The 20,009-nt window shown below is 53.0% G+C and overlaps 1 protein-coding gene across 1 annotated transcript; it reads left to right on the top strand.

The window, feature by feature from the left end:
- The first annotated feature begins 1,467 nt into the window (after window positions 1-1,467).
- IL10RB (interleukin 10 receptor subunit beta) lies at window positions 1,468-13,146 on the top strand. The gene is made up of 7 exons (XM_032680142.1): window positions 1,468-1,557; window positions 3,713-3,836; window positions 5,108-5,277; window positions 8,155-8,339; window positions 10,164-10,314; window positions 10,572-10,729; window positions 12,158-13,146. The coding sequence occupies exons 1-7, from the start codon at window positions 1,509-1,511 to the stop codon at window positions 12,368-12,370; spliced, it is 1,050 nt and encodes a 349-aa protein (XP_032536033.1). The 5' UTR covers window positions 1,468-1,508; the 3' UTR covers window positions 12,371-13,146.
- The last annotated feature ends 6,863 nt before the right edge of the window (window positions 13,147-20,009 follow it).

Below are 20,009 nucleotides of genomic sequence, written 5' to 3' on the forward strand. Positions count from 1 at the left end.
ATGGCATTTTAAAGTTCCTGTGCTGTACAGTTCTGCTTAACATTTGCACTTCATAAATAGGACTTTTTTCATATCCCTGCCTGAATTTTACCCGTGGCTCCTACTGGCCTGAGAAAGTGTGAGTTAGCCTGCTAAGACATTACTCCTTGTGTGAAGGGTTTTAGCTATTGCATAGCTGAAAAAAAACTCACTTTTTTCACCTTGTGTTGATGTCTTAGGTCCTGCTTTTCTGCACGAGCAGTTTCTGGCTGCCATGGCTGGCAAATGGATTAAACCCCATCAAAAACCTGGTATTTTCAGTAATAGCTTGAGGAAGAACCCTTTTTACTCTGAATAATAAAACTGCCCGTCCCTTCCCTTTGCTGGGGAGATGTCCTGGTAGAAGTTCTCTTCATCAGGCACTGCAGTGACAGGACAAGGAGTGATGGGTTCAAACTGGAAGAGGGAAATTCAGGTGAGAAATTGGGAAGAAACCCTTCCCTGTGAGGGTGGGGAGGCCCTGGCACAGGATGCCCAGAGAAGCTGTGGCTGCCCCTGGATCCCTGGAAGTGTCCAAGGCCAGGTTGGACGGGGCTTGGAGCAACCTGGGCTGGTGGAAGGTGTCCCTGCCCATGGCAGGGGGTGGAATTAAATGAGCTTTAAGGTCCCTTCCAACCCAAACCGTTCCACAGTTCTCTAAGTAGTGGCGTGGGCATCTTTGGTGGGAGCCGGACCCTGCAGGTAGAAGATAAAGCTTTCCTCGGGTAGCATTTGCAGTAGGAAGTTCACATCACGTTTGATTCTGTGTCTGGTTTTGCATTATTTATTTACCCGGTTCATGCTGACCTCCCCTCTCCTCCTGCTGCCGGGCTTCGGAGCCGGGGAGTGCCCGGCTGGGCATCAGCTCACACGCTGTGTTAGCGACCGACAGCTTCACTCCTGTCCCACTCCGGCCGGGCCCGTCCCGGCGCTGGGGACGAGCCTGCGGGAAGGGGAACGGGGCCGTGGCGAGGCGGGGAGGCTTTGGAAGGGCTGAGGTGACCTGGAGGGGTGCGGAGCTGGGCAGCCCCGGTGTCTGAGGGGGAACCGCGATGTCTGAGGGGGAACCGCCGTGTCTGAGAGGGATCGGTCCCGCTGTCTGAGGGGAGCAGTCCCGGTGTTCCGGGTGAACGCCCAGTGTCTGAGAGGGAACGGTCCCGGTGTCTGAGGGGAACCCCCGTTGCCTGAGGGAGCAGCCCCGGTATCTGAGGGGGAACCCCCGCTGTCTGAGGGAGCAGTCCCGGTGTCTGAAGGAGCAGCCCCGGTATCTGAGGGGGAACCTCCAGTGTCTGAGGGAGCAGCTCCGGTATCTGAGGGGGAACCCCCGTTGCCTGAGGGAGCACCCCCGGTGCCCCGGGTGAACCCCCGCCCGGGGAGCCGCCGTGCCCGCCCCGCCCCGCCGGGAAGCCGGAAGGGTTTCGGGGCGGCCCCGCTCCCGCGGCCATGGCGCGGCGGCCCCGCTGCTGCTGAGGGAGGTGCCGGGAGCCGCCATGGCCGCCGCCCTCAGGGGCGCGCTGTTCGGCGGGCTCCTGCTCTGCGGTGAGTCCGCAGGCACCGGAGGGAGGGACGGAGGGACGGAGCGACCTCCCGGTCCCGCCTCGCCGCGGTGCCCCCGGGGAGGCGGGAGCGAGGGGGGCCTGAGCCGGCGGGGTCGCCGGTGCCGTGAGGAGCCGAGAGTCCCGGAGCGGGCGGGTGTGCCCTGTGGGGACAGCAGGGACAGCAGGGACAGCCCGGGGGGCATGCGGGGCACCCGCCGGCGTTATTGCCCCGCGGTTCTGTCCGTGCTGGGAAACGGGCACGGTCCTGCCCGGGCTGGGACATGGTGCGAGTCCCGGCGGGAAAGGCGGGTGTGGGGGCGAAGCCGCGCTCCGGGGGCTCGGTGTCGCTGTACGGGACAGGGCTCGGTATCATTGTACGGGACAGGGCTCGGTGTCACTGTACGGGACAGGGCTCGGTGTCACTGTAGGACAACGACTGTCCCTGACAGGAGCGTGGAGCCTGCTCTGCTGCCAGGGAACAAGGGACAGGAGGAGAGGGAACGGCCTCCAGCTGTGCCAGGGGAGGCTCAGGTTGGACAGGAGGAGGAATTTGCTGCTGGAAAGGGTGGTGAGGCCTTGGCAGGGGCTGCCCAGGGAGGTTTGGAGTGCCCAGCCCTGGAGGTGTCCCAGGAAGGCCTGGCCATGGCACTCAGTGCTCTGGGCTGGGGGCCAAGGTGGGGATGGGGCACAGGGGGGATCCATGGGCTGGGAGGGCTTTTCCAGCCTCAGGGATCCCGGGATTCTGTGCACAAACCTTAAACCCTCAGAAGTGTTTCTTCGTATCTTGCTGTCCACATTGTGCAATAAAACAATTTACCTGGAGATTGTTCAGGTAGGAAATGCCGCAGGGAAGGGAGCCTTGCCTTTTCCTGGCAATTTATATGACCTCATCCTGAAAGCAGGGGCAGCGCTCCAAGAAAGCTGGAGAGGGACTTTGGACAAGGACCTGGAGGGACTTAAAAAAGGGGAATGGCTTCCCAGTGCCAGAGGGCAGGGAGAGATGGGATATTGGGAAGGAATTCCTGGCTGGGAGGGTGGGGAGGCCCTGGCCCAGGTTGCCCAGAGAAGCTGTGGCTGCCCCTGGATCCCTGGAAGTGTCCAAGGCCAGGTTGGACGGGGCTTGGAGCAACCTGGGCTGGTGGAAGGTGTCCCTGCCCATGGCAGGGGGTGGGATGAGATGATCTTTAAGGTCCATCCCAACCCAAACCCTTCTGTGATTCTAACTTCGGTGTTTGTGATGTGCAGTGTGTTTGAGTTGATTTGTTGGGTGTGAGGTCAACACTGTAGGGATCGAGTCTGAAATAGTTTTTATTTAAGCCTGATTTAGATTTCAAGCTCCTGTCTGCCAAAGGTGGGTAACTGGCACATTAATTTCATTTATTTCTGTGGCCACTGGCCCTTAGGGACATGCTTTAGGGACTGGATGACCTTGAAGTTCTCTTCCAACCTTGATAGTTCTGTGAACTGTAGACATATTACCTGTGTTATTTATCTCACAACATCTATTATCAGGTTTGACACCTGTGACATGTAAAGCCTGATCTCATCTGGCAGGGTTTGTTTGCATTGCTCGTTTGTGTTGCAATAATGAGCCAGAATCTTTTCTATTTCAGTTTCAATACCAGCAATTATTTAAAGATCATTAAGTCATAATAGTAATGGACTGTTCATCGATACTTTACACTATTTTGGGGTTTCTTTTATTCAGTTTCCAAGCAAAGAAAACAACTGGTCTTGTCACTTGTGAATAGTGCTGATTAATGATTATTATAATTAATAACTCACCTTCACAGGTGTTTCTGGTTTATCTCTGCTTATCACTCCCCACACCCTGTTATTCCCATAGTGCTGCTGGAGCAGTGCTTCAAAACGTTTGGGTTTGCCAGTCTCAGGGGGAGTTCATGCCCTGGGTGCTGGGCAGTGCCAGCCCAGCCGTGCCCAGAAAATGGTGCTGTCATAAATACTTACTGGAAGTCACTGGTAACTCATTTGTGTTGCACAAGCTCAGAGGGCACGGGAGGCACCGGGGTGTGAGTTAATGGTGTGGAGGCCTGGTTTGAAACGAGCATCTGAGGCAGGAGGCTGTGTTTAGAGCTGGGCTGGCTGAGGAGTGGCCGAGGAGCTGAACTGTTTGTGTGTTTGGGTTGCTCCCGCAGTGGCTGGAAGGGTGCCAAGGCCCAGGAACGCCAGAATCACCTCGCTCAATCTGCAGAGCACTTTGCAGTGGGAGGCGCCGAGGTTCCCCCGGGGGAACATCACCTACACTGTCCGCTACAGGAGGTGGGTCTGGGGCTTCTGCTTTCTTTGACTCACAGTTTGTGATTTGTTTCCTCTTCAGAGGAGCTGCCCCTTTCTTTTAGCCTGTGAGAGGCTTCTCTGCTGGGCTAAGAACAGGGCAGAGGCATTTTCTGTGCATTCACACCCCAGGCAGCTTTGTACCTTTTGTTTTTGGAACCAGAAACACCTTTTACCAATGGATGTTATTCACTCTGTGTGTGGTTTATCATGTAGCTGTTACCTGTGATTCAGGAGACTGGGTCCTGCTGAGCATTTGCTCCTTCCCTGACCTCTCAGATGGAGCCACCCAGTGCCACCCCTGCCATGGGCAGGGACACCTTCCACCAGCCCAGGTTGCTCCAAGCCCCGTCCAACCTGGCCTTGGACACTCCCAGGGATCCAGGGGCAGCCACAGCTTCTCTGGGCAACCTGGGCCAGGGCCTCCCCACCCTCCCAGCCAGGAATTCCTTCCCAATATCCCATCTCTCCCTGCCCTCTGGCAGTGGGAAACCATTCCCTGTGTCCTGTCCCTCCATCCCTTATCCAAAGTCCCTCTCCAGCTCTTCTGGAGCCCCTTTGGGCACAGGAAGGGGCTCTGAGGTCTCCTTGGAGGCTTCTGTTCATGCTTAGTTTAAAGGAGATTTTTTTGGGTTTTGGTAGCTGTTACCTGTTGATCACTTCCTCCCTAGGTGGACTTTGGATGCAAACAATAAGGAGTATAATATATTAAATATCATATCATATATTATCAAGGCCAAGTTGGACGGGGCTTGGAGCAACCAGGGCTGGTGGAAGGTGTCCCTGCCCATGGCAGGGGTGGCACTGGATGGGCTTTGAGGTCCCTCCCAACCCAAACCTTCCGGGATTCAATTCTACAAACAGTTCCTGGTCACTTGTCAGGCTCTGTCTTCTCTGGCTTCTCCATATGTGCATATCTTGGAGACAGCTCTGAACAGGTCCCCACTGGGCAGCAGTGCCCTGCACAGTGGTTTGGCTGAGTATTTCCAGGCTCCTCTGGCCACTCCTGTCTGGTGAATCGAGTGTTGTCACCACTGTCAGGAGAGGGGCATCTGTTCACTGACTCAGAGTTTTAACCTCTCTCACAGATTTGTGGATGCACATGAAATCCTTCGTGTGGTTCTCACACGCTGGATGTGTATGTTCATGTTGCTGAGTCCCAGCTGGCCGTCCCCCGAGCTTTGCCGTTCTGCCGGAGGCCGAGAGGGAGCGGGTTGCGCTTTGCCCCTCCCATAACCCCGTTTCTCTCCCCGCAGCGTCGTTCTCCCGGGAGCCGCGTTCGAGGTGCTGCGGAGCGGGCTGAGGGCCACGGCCTGCGACGTGTCCTGGCTCTGGGAGTACGGCAACTACAGCCTGCAGCTGCGGGCCCAGGCGGGGCAGGGCCACTCGCCCTGGGTCACCCTCAGCTTCAGCCCCATGCACGACAGTAAGGCCCCCCTGCCCTTCCCCCGTGCCCCCAGCAGCTTGGGTGCCCTTCCCCCGGGCACCCAGGAGAGCAGCTGCAGGGTGCAGGTCGGTTCTTGACTGAATCACGGGGAGAATCGTAGCTGTAACACTTGAAGGCAGAAAGCAGAGTAGGTTCACTGTTATATGTTGGCAACCTGCAATCTCTTCTGAGGAGATTTTCTAATAAAGTGGTGGTTTTTTCCCTTAAAATAAGGATCATCTCAATTTTCCAGCCAGGGAGAGGTTGTCTTCAAGGAATCAGACTTCCTATATGTCTAAATAAATTCACTTGGATAAGGGCCTGGAGGGACAGGACAAGGGGGAATGGCTTCCCAGTGCCAGAGGGCAGGGTTAGGTGGGATATTGGGAAGGAATTCCTGGCTGGGAGGGTGGGGAGGCCCTGGCCCAGGTTGCCCAGAGAAGCTGTGGCTGCCCCTGGATCCCTGGAAGTGTCCAAGGCCAGGCTGGAACAACCTGGGCTAGTGGAAGGTTGCTTCCTCATTGCTTTTCCAGACAAAATTATTTCTTTTTATTTTTTGTTCATTCAAAAAACTCCAGTTTCACGGGGAAAGATTGATTTTCAGTCAAGAAATCTTAGTTGCCCGATATTCACAATATGTGCACGATATTACCATTCTCTTAGTGAAGCTTTACACTCTTCTGGGAGGGAAGGTTTAGGCATAGCCCTGATTAGAGTGCACAGCACAGGTGTTAATTGTGTTGCTGGGCTTGACAGTGAGAGTGGGTTTTACCACTGAGCATCCTGTGGTTTGTACATTCTTACTCTAATCATGAACAAAAATGAAAATATTTTAGATTATTTAGTTCATGTTACCCAGTGCTTTTTTCTCCTCACAGCCATTAACACAAAATCACACAGAAAGCTTCTGTTCCACCTCACCTTGGAGAAAAACCTTTACCAATATGGTTTTTTTTCTTGCCCCACCTCCACTCGCTTGAATTTCATCATTCTTGGATTTCAGAGTGGAATTTTACATTTAACAGCATTGTTTTTCCAAAGGCTCTTATTGGTTATCTCTTTAAAGCAGATAATTGTGACACAATTTAACCTGCCCAGCACAGAAGCACTGAAATATGGTGTGGAAAAATTACAGTTCTGAAGGTATAAACTACAGCCAGAAGAAAATGTAATAAATAAAAAGTGTGGATGGGTTCTCAGAGGGGAGAGAAAACCAGTAAATCATTAACAGAGGTGTTGTTTGACATATATTTGAAAGAGCCTGTGGCCTTGGGAGCTGCCTTGGCTTTGGGAAGGCAGCTCAATCCTGAATGGCAAAGTCAGGGACCAAAAGGATTGGCAGGAAAGCCTGGGAGCACGGGGCAGTGGGCACATCCCCAGGGAGGGCAGGAGGGTTTGTGGTGTTGCCCCAGCTGGTCTGAGAGGGTGTCACAATAAAGGGGTGTGAGATTCTGTGACTCCTCTCTGTGCTGGGCTCACCTGACCTGCTGCAGAGAGCTCTGCAGAGAAGGACCTGGGGGTGACAAGGTGACCATGATCCAAGGGGTGCCCTGGGGGGACATCGGGATCCTGGGATGCCTCAGGAAGAGCATTGGAGCAGGTCAGGGAGGGGATCCTGCCCCTCTGCTCAGCCCCGTGAGGCACATCTGGAGGGTTGTGTTCAGTTCTGGGCTCCACAGTCCAGGGAACACAGGGAGCCACTGGAGAGGGTCCAGGAGGGCCCCAAGGATGCTGAGGGGTCTGGAGATCTCCCTGCTGAGCAGAGGCTGCGGGAGCTGGGCCTGGCCAGTCTGGAGAAGGGAAGGCTCCCAGGGGCTCCATCAATCCACACCAGTGTCTCCCAGCGGGGTCAGAGCACGGTCCCAGACCCTGCTCAGTGGTGCCAGGGACAGGGTGAGGAGCAATGGCCAGAAACTAAAACACAACAGGAGGAAAAACTTCTTTCCACTGAGGGTGGCAGAGCCTGGAACAGCTGCCCGGGGAGGCTGTGGAGTGTCCTCCCTGGAGACATTCCAAACCCACCCGGACATGTTCCTGTGTCACCTGCTCCAGGTGACCCTGCCTGGGCAGGGACTGGGACTGGATCACCTCCAGAGGTCCCTGCCAGCCCTGACTATTCTGGGATTCTGTTCTTATTTCTGCTGGTGCTTCTGTAAGGAATTCCACACTGTGCTGTAGGATCAGCCTGAGAAAACCAGGGGCACCAAGACCATCCTCACCTTATTGTTCCTGAGTTCAAGAACAGATTCATGAGCACTGTAGGAATGTACAGCCCTGAGATGCATCTAGAGGCAACCAAGGCAGAGTTTGCTGGAATTATAAGGGATTTATGGAACTATGAGTTACTCATGAAATAGTTTAGGTGGTGCCACAGTGCCATAACAAGGAGAAGCCATTTACAGGAGGCAAGGGCATAACCTTCAGTTTAAGGAACACAATCAGTAACACACACAGCAATAATTCAAAGGTTTCTGGTTTTCAAAATAATCACAGTAGAAAAAAAAACATCAAAACACTTTACTAGAGGGTCTGCTGAGGAAAAACAGATGTTGTGACAGCTTGGCCCAGAAGGAGAAGTGAGTAATAACCATGGAAATAGTCCTTCCTCTCCCAGGAGTCACCACAGCTGGCAAAAGGGAACTGGGCTAATCCAGGGCATGGGGAATGGAGTCTGCACTGCTGTCTGTTGTTTAACTGTGAAAAAATAACAGACCTCTCCACGAGGAAAGGATTCATTTATGCCTGACCTGTGAAAAGACATCGCTTTCTTCCAACAGATAAATTTATTTCAAATGTGACTCATCGTGGGTTGTGTAAAAATGTCAAATTGGAACGAATGTGAAGCTGAATTCCCCTCTTTCTTCTCTCCCCCCCCAGCAGTGATTGGGCCCCCTGAGGTGAAGGTGGAGTCGGAGTCTGGGGCCCTGCACGTGGATTTCTCGGGCCCCTTTGCTGAGCACAAGCAGGACAGGTGGTCTCTGAGGCAGTACTACGGCTCGTGGGGCTACAGGATCCTGTACTGGAAGAAAGGCAGCACCACAGACCCCACCTCTGCTCCCAGGGTAGGGGGACTTTGATCTGTGCTTTTCCTGGGAAAACACCATCCCGGTGAGGCTCTGAAAGCTCCTGGAGCCCCTGGCCCAGGTTGCCCAGAGAAGCTGTGGCTGCCCCTGGATCCCTGGAAGTGTCCCAGGCCAGGTTGGACGGGGCTTGGAGCACCCTGGGCTGGTGGAAGGTGTCCCTGCCCATGGCAGGGGTGGCACTGGGTGGGCTTTAAAGTCCTTCCCAAGCCAAAGCAGTCTGGGATTTTGGGATTCTGACAGGGCTGAAGTACAAATAGATCTCTACTAATTACAGTGTAATCAAGCCCAGTCACTACAGCAGTGACTGGGAGCACAGGGCAGGTGGCTGTGTAGTTAAACAGTAGCATGGGTGGAATTTTCTCTTTCCATAATTACAAATAACTGCTACATTATGAGAGTTTATTCCCTCTTCAGGAAACTTTGGGCTTTGAATCCCCCAAGATGGGTGAGGCCTTACATTAACTGTGCTCACCTCTCCAATTTCTGCCTGATTAATTCACTTTCTCCCTCTCATGAACAGTCTCTTCCACAGGCAAATGTGTTACTCAGCCCCAAAGGCTTCTCCATACACGGTGCCTGGAGAAAGATCATAAATAATATAATAATTATAGGATCATGTGTTCTATTACAGGAAAAGAGGAAGCCTCAGACCAGCAAACAGCAGTCACAGTCTGATTAGTGCTTTTCACATCAGCACAGTTTTCTTAGAATGGGGCTGCACTGTGTATAATTCTGATTTGTGTTTGTTACCCTGCACAATTCAGTTCCAGAAAATGAGGAATCATCATCTCCTGAAAAGCAGACCTTTTTTTTTTGCAGTTCCCAGGTTTGCAACTCCCATCCTCCTGGAAAGGAAGGTATTTCTGCATGTGGGGTGCACACTCAGAGGGATTTGCCAGAGGAAGCAGGAACTGCAGTCAGGATCTGTAACACTTCAGAGGGGGTCTGAGTGATTTTCTAGGGATCAAAGAAGCAAAGGGCAGAGACTGTGTAACTTCACAACTTATTTTTGAAGTGTGTGACTGCTCAGAGATGGAAACCTGGCTATGGAGTCTCCTCAGGCTGAGAAAGGCTCTGTTACTGCAGAACAGGACACACTGTAGGGACTCCTTTACTCTGCACTTACAGGGACATGACTAATTGTGCCTCTAGACAGCAGGTTCTGCTGTCAGTCATCTCACAGCATCCAGAAGCCTTTTTCTCTCTTTTTTTGGTTTTTCTTTTGTCTGGATCACAGAGTCACAGAATTGTGAAGGCTGGAAAAGCCCTCTCAGATCACCCAGTCCAACCCTTAACCCAGCACTGTGTTCACCACTAAACTGTGTCCCCAGGTGCCACATCCACACATTTTTGAACTCTTCCAGGGATGGTGATTCAACCATTTCCCTGGGCAGCCTGTGCCAGGGCTTGACAACTTTTTTGGTGAAGAAATTTTCCCTACTTTGGTTTCCAGTCTAAAACTCCCCTGGCACAGCTTGAGGCCGTTTCCTCTTGTCCTGTTCACCCATCCCACCTGCTGCCTCTCCAGTTAGATTATGTTTGTCTGTAGCAGTGCTCTCAGTTGATCTTATTTGCTTGGGGGACAGTTTCTGTCTGCAAACATATCTCATTTATCTCTTCTCATTAGCCTAAAACTTCATTAATGCTGCTAGAAACAGCCAGAAGGTCACTGGTGGGAGTGGTTTCACAGTACTCTTGTAACTGTGATTGTCATTCCTTAGCCAATTCCTTAGCTAATTCCTTAGCTATTCCAGTCACTGCTCTCATGCTCTTCACATGTGTGGTGTTTTTCTCTGTCTGTAGGTCTCCCAGGTAGACACCCAGCACAACTCTGAAATCCTGTCCCAGCTGGAGCCGTGGACATGTTACTGTGTCCGAGTGCAGGCAGTGATTCCCGACTGGAACAAGATAGGGGAGCTGAGCAGGGAGCTGTGTGAGAAGACAACCCACAATGGTAATGCCTGGGGCAGCAGGGGGGAACTGGGAAATCATGGAATCACACACTGGGTCGGGTTGGGAGGGACCTTAAGGCTCATCCCTTTCTCCACGGGCAGGGACACCTTCCGCTGGCTCAGGTTGCTCCGAGCCCTGTCCAGCCTGGCCTTGGGCTCTCCCAGGGATGGGGCATTCCATAGGGAAAGTGATCACTTGAAAGGAATCCCTCAGAACTGGATCATTACAGCTGTAATCGTTTCCCCTCCTCTCTTGCAGGTGTCACTCCCGTGTGGGTGGTTGTGGCAGTGCTCATTGGATCCATGCTGGCTGTGGCCATAACGGTCCCCGTCTGTTTCTTCTCCTTTTTTTACCTCATCCGACTCACCAAACATGTTTTCTGCCCTTCATATATTTTCCCACAACACTTGAAAGAGGTTTGTTTTCTGCCTAACACACAAAAATCAGCCTTTTCAGCAGAACCACTTGCTTTCCCAAGGCTCTCGGTGCCAAAACCTTCAGAGGTTCTTTTATTTTGCCCCATTCCATTTGCACCTGATTGCCAGCAAACTGTAATTTGTAATAAGCAGCTTTATATGGCTCAGAAACAGGATGTTTTCCTTCGTTTTAAAGTGAGAGAATAACAGGTGTCAACTTCAGTTCCCCATTTAACTGGTGAGCAACTGAGATCTCTGCCTCTCCTGCCTCATTTTGGGCTTGAAATAGCACATTTTTTCTCCTGCAACAGAGTTCTGTCACTGGTGCAATAACGAGTTTTAACTTCAGTGAAGAGTGTAGGGAAGTAAACCTGGACCAGGCCAAGTGTACCAGAGCCACCTGGGCTGGGGGAAGGTGTCCCTGCCCATGGCAGGGATTGGAACTGGATGAGCTTGAAGGTCCCTTCCAGCCCAAACCACTCTGGGAATCTCTGATCCTCTGAAATCTGAAAATTCCACATCAAAGGAGGCAGTGAACATTCACCTGGCCACAGCCCCTGTTACACACAGAGGACACAAAAGGGCTGCAGCAGAACCCCCTCAAGAAACAAGGATGTGCATGTGACTGCATGTCAGTGCCAGAACATTTCAAATCACAGTTTGCTGGAAAAACCTAATAGTCCAACAGTATTAACACCTGTGTTTATTTTTTTAATTACACTGAGCAGGAGTCCTGGTAGAGCAGTTTGTTTCTTGTGCAAAATTCAATTCAGAATGATTTCTTCTTAGGGCCCCCAAGATGATGAGGGGGATGGAGCCCCTCTGCTCTGAGGGAAGGCTGAGAGGGTTGGGATTGTTCAGCCTGGAGAAGAGAGGCTGTCCCAGCCTGGCAGCAGAGCAGGCAGTGGCAGGAGGGTGTCCCCTCTCAGTACCAAAATGAAGCCATTTCCTCACTGAACCCCATGGCCCTGCACATCCCCCTCCCTCACCTTGGTTATTGTTCAAGGAGACATTTAGAGCACCACTCTGATGTCTCTGCTCTGAGGTGGCACAAACAAGTCACATCTCTCACAGGTGTTTAACAGATCTCTCTGTGAACTCCTTCCCCTCAGACAAATCACAGTTTTTAGTGTTTGTTTCACATCAAACCTGGTATTTGATTTTTTTTCAAGGAAGTTTCTGTCCCAAAGGAGTCACTCACCCCTGGGGTTATTCTTCCAAATAAAGGCACTTCCAGTTTGCTCCCAAGCCTGGAACAGGATGTTAGAGAGGACGTGACATTGTTGCCCCTCTGGGACTTGTGAGGACTGAGAAAACCGACTGATGTGTGGAAAACAATATCTCTGCTTTAACAGTAACAGTATTTCTGAGCAAACAGGATGGTCCAGCCAGTGCAACCTAATGCTCATTTCCTCTTTTGTCCCACAGTTCTTGAGCAAACCTCCCACTGCTCCACAGTCCTTCTCTCCACTTCCACAAGAAGAACATCTTGTTTGTGACAAGCTGACTGTCATTCCAGAAGATTCTCAAAATCCCAGGGATGAGGCTGAGGATGAGGCCAACGAGACACCAGAGCACCCCCAGGGCTCTGAACAGGGAGATTCCGACTCAGGAGTAGGAACAGCTTCAGGGGAGACCTAAATGCTTCCTTGGGAAAGGAAACCAAGGGGACTGTTGGGTTTGTCTCCTTATTGCTGCTTTCTTCAGACAGTAAAAATCCATAGACAAAGGTGTGGGCACAGACTTTTGGCTGAATCACTTTATTTTTTTTAAAGTACAAGAAACTTGGCTGTAAATGAGGAACTAAACAATATACAGTTTTTGCCACTGCTGGTTGTGGCTCCCTAAGGAGTTGTGGCAATACCTGACACTGATTATTAAAAAGCAATTTTCATATATATATATATATATATATATATATATTAAAAGGACTAGTTAACTCTGATGAACTATTTATTGTAAAAACTAAGCAAAATATTTGTAAAAGAAAAGCATATTTTGTAAAGAAAGACCTGATCTGATTTATTTTTTCTTATGAATAATTATATGTGTTTTTAAGGATGTCCCCTGTGGCATCATCTTTCTATTGAATTGTTTTCTGCCTGCTGCAAAACTGTGAATTTTTTAGGATGGGATGGAGTGAAGTCTGTGGAAAACCTGGCAGCTAAAGTGGGAGTTAAATTAGGTTCATTTTGTTTATCTACTGATGTGTATTCTTAATTAAAAAATGTCAGTCTGGGGAGCTGGGACTCCCTGTGCACAGTCCAGCCTCACCTGCCCAGGGTCCTACCCAGGGCTTTACAAAGGTTTATGTAAAGGTTTTACCCAACACTGGGGCAGAGAGTGGCATTAACTGTCATTTGTGTGTTATTACGTCAAAATGAGAGTGAAAAATTAAATTCTGTCGGCAGAAGGAACCTGCCACGAGTGAAGTGTGTCTGGTCACCCCTCCAAGGATACCAGTCCAGCTCCCCCTGGGATCCCTGTCCCTTCTCCCACACAAACAGTTTCTTATATATGTTCTTTTGCTTTCTTTGCTCTTTTTTTTTCTTTTTCTTTCTTTGCTTTCGGATAAACAAACCCCTCCTGGCACGACACCCCCTGCCTGTGTGAGCTGGCTGGGCAGCTCGGGCAGAGCAGAGGGGGAGAATTCCCTGCCCTTTCCTCCCTCCCAGCACAAGCAGCTTCCCTCCCCCTGGCAGCTGGTTTTGTAGGAAGGGCAGGAGTTCCCATCTGTTGGATGTGGCTGGGATCAGGTCCTGCTGAGGGCAGAGATGAGGCAGGGATGGGGCAGGGATGGGGCAGGGATGAGGCTGTGCCACTCCATTCAAAAGCCAAACTGGGGGAGAGAGGAAACAACGACCTTGGCTGGTCAGGGATATTTTGGGTTCAGATTAAAGCAGCGAAAGTGTCTGCAAGAACATCCCCTGGCACAGGGTGCCCAGGGAAGCTGTGGCTGCCCCTGGATCCCTGGAAGTGTCCAAGGCCAGGTCCTCAGGATCCTGCTTCCTCTTCCAGCACATCCAGCCCCCTGGGGACAGGGAGGGTTTGTCCCAAGCACTTTGTGTGTTTGACTGGTCGTTGATGTGGAACGTGGGGTCTGGTAAAGCAAGAGGGTTGAAGTTCATGTGAGCTCATCTTTAACCTCCTGTCTGTATCATCCCCAGAAAGCCTCTAGAGGGTGAATTCCAAAATGAACTGGAATCAGCCTGGAGAAGAGGAGACCTTAGAGCCCTTCCAGCCCTTTCCCAGAGCAGGGACACCTTCCACCAGTTTGCTCAGAACCCCATCCAGCCTTGCCTGGAGCACCTCCAGGGGTTTAAGAGCTCCTAAAAGCAGTCCAGTTGTGTTTCTTCAGAGTGACCTGGAGCCAGTTTGATTTGCTTCAGAAGCCTTCCTGTCCCAAACCAAGTCCTTCCAGGAAATCCTTTGGAGGTGAGAGGCCTCTTCTTCAGCCACAGCTTCCCTGAGAGCCACAAAAGGGGCCTGGGCACAAGGTGGCTTCTGGCTGTGCCCACATGGGCTGGGTGGCCCCACAGGCACCTGGGGCCTCTTCAGAGAACAATAATTTAGAGGAGAGTTAATCCTGAGTTGAGCTTGTGGGAACTGTGATGGCAATGAACCAACAAAGCAGGGGAACTCAGCTGGGTCAGGATTTAAAGTGCCAGGTACAGGGGGAGGCTGCTCCCTCTGGCACGGAGTGTCCTGGCCAAGGGAGGAGGGACACAGACCATTCTGGAGACCTGGGAGTTACTGGAAAGCTATTCCCGAATATATCTGCTGAATTGCAAAGCAGAGAAGAGTGATTAAGGAATAGGGAGACAGGGAAAACTGTGGGAGAGGAGTCTGGCCTTGTGGTGAGCAAAACAGATCCTAGAGGAGGGCAGTGAGGGAAGGCAGTGAGGGAAGGGACTGTTCAGCCAGTTCCAGTCAAGGGGGGGGGGGAGTGAGAATTCAGGGACAAGGAGAAACCAGAGCCCAGGACCACCCAAGGGACCGGGGACACCCTGCAGCTCCACATCCTTTACCTCTCCATACTGGTGACTTTGGTGTCCTCCCTGCCCAGCAGGTCCTGGAGGTTCCAGGAAAGGCTCTCTGGCTGCCAAGTGCAAATGCAGAACGAGTCCCACTGAGCAGCAGAGCCAGAAAGGCTTTCAGAAATACCCATCACCAGCTGTGGAAAGGGCTTTTAAATAGGGTCTTAACCAGAAATTCAGGGTAAGAGTTTGTGGTAGCAATTTATGCCTTTTTTCCTGAGGGGGGTTGGGCAACATCCATTAATTACTTGGCAAAATGTCACTTTGTAGGATCCTTCAGTTACTGAATAAGTGGTACAGGGGCTCCTTCCCTTGATACTGTGCTGCTGTGAAAAGAAAAGTGCAAAGAGCTGTTTTCCAGGAAGAACAGCCAGGCTTGGCTGACCATCCGTGTGCAATGCACTGGGAATATTCCTCCCTTGGAGCCTGGGTTCCCCGAAGGGAACTCTGTATGTGTGCAGGCCCCTCCTGTAGAACACTGCGGGCCTGGCACGGTGACAGGGTGGCAAAGACAAATGAGACCCCACTGGGGAGCCCTGCAGAGGAAACCTCGCTCCAGCAGCGGGATGTGCATCAGGGACACTGGGATTTCACCCCAGGGAAAGCACCAGACCAGAGAATCCGTTTAATAACTCTCAGTTCTTCCCTTTTCCCATCAGCTCTGCCATCACATCACTCAAATCTCGTCTCTAATTTCTATTCCCTTCTCTCTGCTCCTGTTGTTTACGTGACACTTCTTGAAACTACGCTGGAAGTTCCTCAGAGCAGGGACTTTTCCAGTCAGTGTGAGGAACATTGTGACAAAGACAATTAAATCACACCAGGAGCTTTGCACAGGGGCTGGATTTTCAGCCCTGCTGACCTACAGGTGAAACCAGGCTCTGAAACTGCCCCAAGAGAGCACAGCTTGCTGAACATAGTGGAATTTCAGGCTCCAGGGAGACCTGAGAGCCCCTTGCAGGGCCTAAAGGAGCTCCAGGAGAGCTGGAGAGGGACTGGGGACAAGGGATGGAGGGACAGGACACAGGGAATGGCTTCCCACTGCCAGAGAGCAGGGATAGATGGGATATTGGGAAGGAATTCCTGGCTGTGAGGCTGGGGAGGCCCTGGCCCAGGTTGCCCAGAGAAGCTGTGGCTGCCCCTGCATCCCTGGAAGTGTCCAAGGCCGGGTTGGACGGGGCTTGGAGCAACCTGGGTTGGTGGAAGGTGTCCCTGCCCATGGCAGGGGGTGGCACTGGATGAGCTTTAAGGGCCCTCCCAGCCCAAACATTCTCTGATTCTGTGACTCTAAATACTGTCTATGAAGATGAAAGTTGTAGATATATTCCAATAAAGCTTTTTGAAGGTACCAGGAAGGTCTCCACGGGCTGTAAAAAGGGAGGCTGGTGACAGGCTTTCCACATTCTTCCAGCCTGTTTGGTGCAAATTCTGGCACCTCTGTCCTTCAAAACCTCATCCCAGAATCACCAAGGCTGGCAGAGCCCTTCAGGATCATCCAGTCCCACCCTCACCCAGCACCACCAGAACCACCCCTGATCCATGTCCCCAAGGGCCACATCCAGACACCTCTGGAACACAGAGACAGGGACTCTTCCACCTCCTTGGGCAACTAATCCCAGTGCCTGACCAGAAAGATAATCCTTCCTGCTTTTCAGCACAAGCAAGGCCAGGTGGAGAGTGGGCCCAGTGCTGGGAACAGTCTCGGGAGGACAAGAAACACACTTTGTGAAGGAAGGTGGGCTTGTGTGGGCTGGGAAAGGAAGTCTGAGGGCAACATAATGTGAAAGGCTCCAAAGATGTGAAAGGCTTCTGAAGCCAGGGAATTGTCACCTGTGCTTCGTGTCCAAGAGAGATGTCAAAGCAGTGACATAGATGGCAACAAAACAGAGATAAGGAAATGGTTTCTAATGATGAAACCAGAAAAAAAAAATAGAGGAGACACTGCCTGAGAAGGGAGGTATAAAACAAGGTCCATTGGAAGGGGAGGATACAACTGGGCCCTCCTTGGGGCTGCACAGGGACCCACGGGGGCTCCCTGAGGACCTTCCTTCCTGCACTTGTGTTTTTACACTCTTCAAACGAGATGAAATGCTGTGTTTGCATCTTTTATCCCGTTCCAGAGTTGACATGAGAAGAAACCACCAAAGGATGTCTCCTTTTTCTGCCAGCCAATGGAAATAAACCCAGCAGGGCCCCAGTGGCTCAGTTTCCTCCATCCCACGAGTGTTTGGGGTTGATATCCACGGCCACCGGAACATACGTGGCCTTCCCTCTGCCTGTGTGCTGCAGATAGAGCTGCTCCTCTCAGCTTGGATCAACACCAGCTGCTGTTTCTTTCTTCTGTAACATCACTGGGGCAGTTGCATTCAAACCCACCAGAAGATAAACTGTAAATGTTGGGGTATGTTTAGGTTGGTAAATATTTGTACTGGTAACAAATTGGTGAGCGAGTTGCAGTTCATGATGTGGCCCAGAATGGTTACACTGAGGTGCGGTTACATAAATAACCTGCCCTTAAAATGTTTCCCTGACAACTGTCCGAGCACAAGTAACAATTTCTCATGGAATAAATCTGTCTTCTCCTCCAGCAGCAGAAGCTGTCGTGTGTCTCACCCCCAGGATGTCGAGGGCACAGACCTTTGCCCACCAGAGTTTCAAATCCTGCTCTCTGGGTACGTTGCTCTGACCACAGAGGAGTTTGGTGCTTTGAGGGGGTGGGAAGTGAAAGGTGAACCCCTGACTTTACCTTCCCAACCCCTGCAGCTGGGCATGAAAAATACAAAACGAAAAAGGAGAAGATGAGCTCTTCAATCTTATGATCAAACTTGTGGCTGCCAAAAGGGAGCTGGGTCCAAGCCCAGCTTCAGGGGCTGTAACATTCCTGCTGCATTTAATATTCACTGAGCATTCAATCAAACATTCCAGGAACAGGGCAGACTGCACCAAAACACAACTTCCCCTACACAGACAGTCAGAGAATCCCAGACTGGTTTGGGGTGTAAGAGACCTCAAATCCCATCCAGTCCCACCCCCTGCCATGGGCAGGGACACCTTCCACCAGCCCAGGTTGCTCCAAGCCCCGTCCAACCTGGCCTTGGACACTTCCAGGGATCCAGGGGCAGCCACAGCTTCTCTGGGCAACCTGGGCCAGGGCCTCCCCACCCTCCCAGCCAGGAATTCCTTCCCAATATCCCATCTCTCCCTGCCCTCTGGCAGTGGAAGCCATTCCCTGTGTCCTCTCCCCCCTTGTCCCCAGTTCCTCTCCAGCTCTCCTGGAGCCCCTTTAGGCCCTGGAAGGGGCTCTCAGGTCTCTCTGGAGCCTTCTCTTCTCCAGGTGAACCCCCCAGCTCTCCCAGCCTGTAACAAGTGTCCCAGCTGCTGAAAGACAGAATTATGTTCCCTCTCCATGACTCAGTGCACCTTCCTGATTTTTAATGGTATTTTTCATTAAACTGAGTGGGGCTTTTCTTGTGTGAGCTTTGAGAATGGGTTCTATTGTCCTTTGTAGGCTGGGGTGGAACAGCAGCAGCACAGGCAGCACAAAGGGAGGAAGGGTGAGTGCTGTGGTTGGGGACTCCCCATCCCTGGAGGTGTCCCAGATTCCATGGGGCTTGGAGCAACCTGGTCTAGTGGAAGGTGTCCCTGCCCATGGCAGGGGGTGGCACTGGATGGGCTTTATGGTCCCTTCCAACCCAAAAAATTTGGGGATTATATAAGACAGCAGGTGGGAGCTGGGCAGCCACTCCCCCTGCCCTGCACAAACCATGACACTGAGCACCGACCCTGCCAGCCCCGGGCCACCAGCCCACACCGACAGCGAGATTAGTTTGTGTTCCTTGGCCCACACCCAGCACCCACGGGCTGCTGAGGGCAGGGGGCAGGGTGGGCAGGGTGGGCAGTGTGGGCAGGGTGGGCAGGGTGGGCAGGGTGAGCAGTGTGGGCAGGGTGGGCAGTGTGGGCAGCCGACACAGCCCCGGCTCCTGCCCACCGCCGGGCTCAGCCTGGCCCGGGACAGCGCGAGGGACAGCCCCGTGTGCCGGGTGACTGTCCTGAGCTGCTGCCCTGCCGCAGACCGGGGCAGGGGGGTTTGGAACCTGGAAACACTCACAGTTATGGGGCTTTCCAGAGCTCAGTGCCCAACCTCCCTCCCTCTGTCTGAATTGACACCTCAGTGCCCTCAGGCACACGGGGTGATTCTTAGAACAGAACCACGGAACCCCAGAGTGGTTTGGGCTGAGGGGACTGTAGAGATCATCCAGTGCCACCCCCTGCCATGGGCAGGGACACCTTCCACTAGCCCAGGTTGCTCCAAGCCCCGTCCAACCTGGCCTTGGACACTTCCAGGGATCCAGGGGCAGCCACAGCTTCTCTGGCCAACCTGGGCCAGGGCCTCCCCAGCCTCACAGCCAGGAATTCCTTCCCAATATCCCATCTATCCCTGCTCTCTGGCAGTGGGAAGCCATTCCCTGTGTCCTGTCCCTCCATCCCTTGTCCCCAGTCCCTCTCCAGCTCTCCTGGAGCCCCTTTAGGCCCTGCAAGGGGCTCTCAGGTCTCCCTGGATCCTTCTCTCCTCCAGGTGAACCCCCCCAGCTCTCCCAGCCTGGCTCCAGAGGGGCTCCAGCCCTGGGAGCATCTCTGTGCCCGCCGGGTTTGTGCCACGGGCTGTTCTGGGCAGGGACAGGAGTTGGACTCGACGATCCCATCGCATCCCATGAACTGGGGACACTCGGTGACTCTGGGACACCTCCCTTTGTCACCGGGGGGGCCGCGGGAGCCTCGGCGGGCCCGGAGTGCGGTCAAATCACCCGGTCCAGCCCCGGCCCCGGCCTGGCCCACGATCCGCCCCACGATCCCCCACGATCCGCCCCACGATACCCCACGATCCGCCCCACGATCCCCCACGATACCCCACGATCCGCCCCTCGATCCCCCACGATCCGCCCCACGATACCCCACGATCCGCCCCACGATCCCCCACGATACCCCACGATCCCCCACGATCCGCCCCTCGATCCCCCACGATACCCCACGATCCGCCCCACGATCCCCCACGATCCGCCCCGTCCGTGCCCGACCCGCCCCCTCCGCCCGCGGCCCCGGCGCAGGCGCTGCCGGGCGGCCCTTCCGGCACCGGAGCGGGGGATGGAGGAGCGGGGACAGGGACAGGGATGGATGGAGGAGCGGGGACAGGGATGGCTGCCGGAGCTGCGGGACGGCCGGCCGGCGGTGCCGGGCTCTGGAAG

Source organism: Chiroxiphia lanceolata, chromosome 2, assembly GCF_009829145.1.
Source record: "Chiroxiphia lanceolata isolate bChiLan1 chromosome 2, bChiLan1.pri, whole genome shotgun sequence".
NCBI lineage: Eukaryota > Metazoa > Chordata > Aves > Passeriformes > Pipridae > Chiroxiphia > Chiroxiphia lanceolata.

Bases quoted from the DNA above. Each gene is read 5' to 3' on its own strand.
- IL10RB (XM_032680142.1), top strand. From the start codon at position 1,509: ATGGCCGCCGCCCTCAGGGGCGCGCTGTTCGGCGGGCTCCTGCTCTGC. The intron at 5,278-8,154 runs GTAAGGCCCCCC...CTCCCCCCCCAG, and splicing joins CTTCAGCCCCATGCACGACA to CAGTGATTGGGCCCCCTGAG. The intron at 8,340-10,163 runs GTAGGGGGACTT...CTCTGTCTGTAG, and splicing joins ACCCCACCTCTGCTCCCAGG to GTCTCCCAGGTAGACACCCA.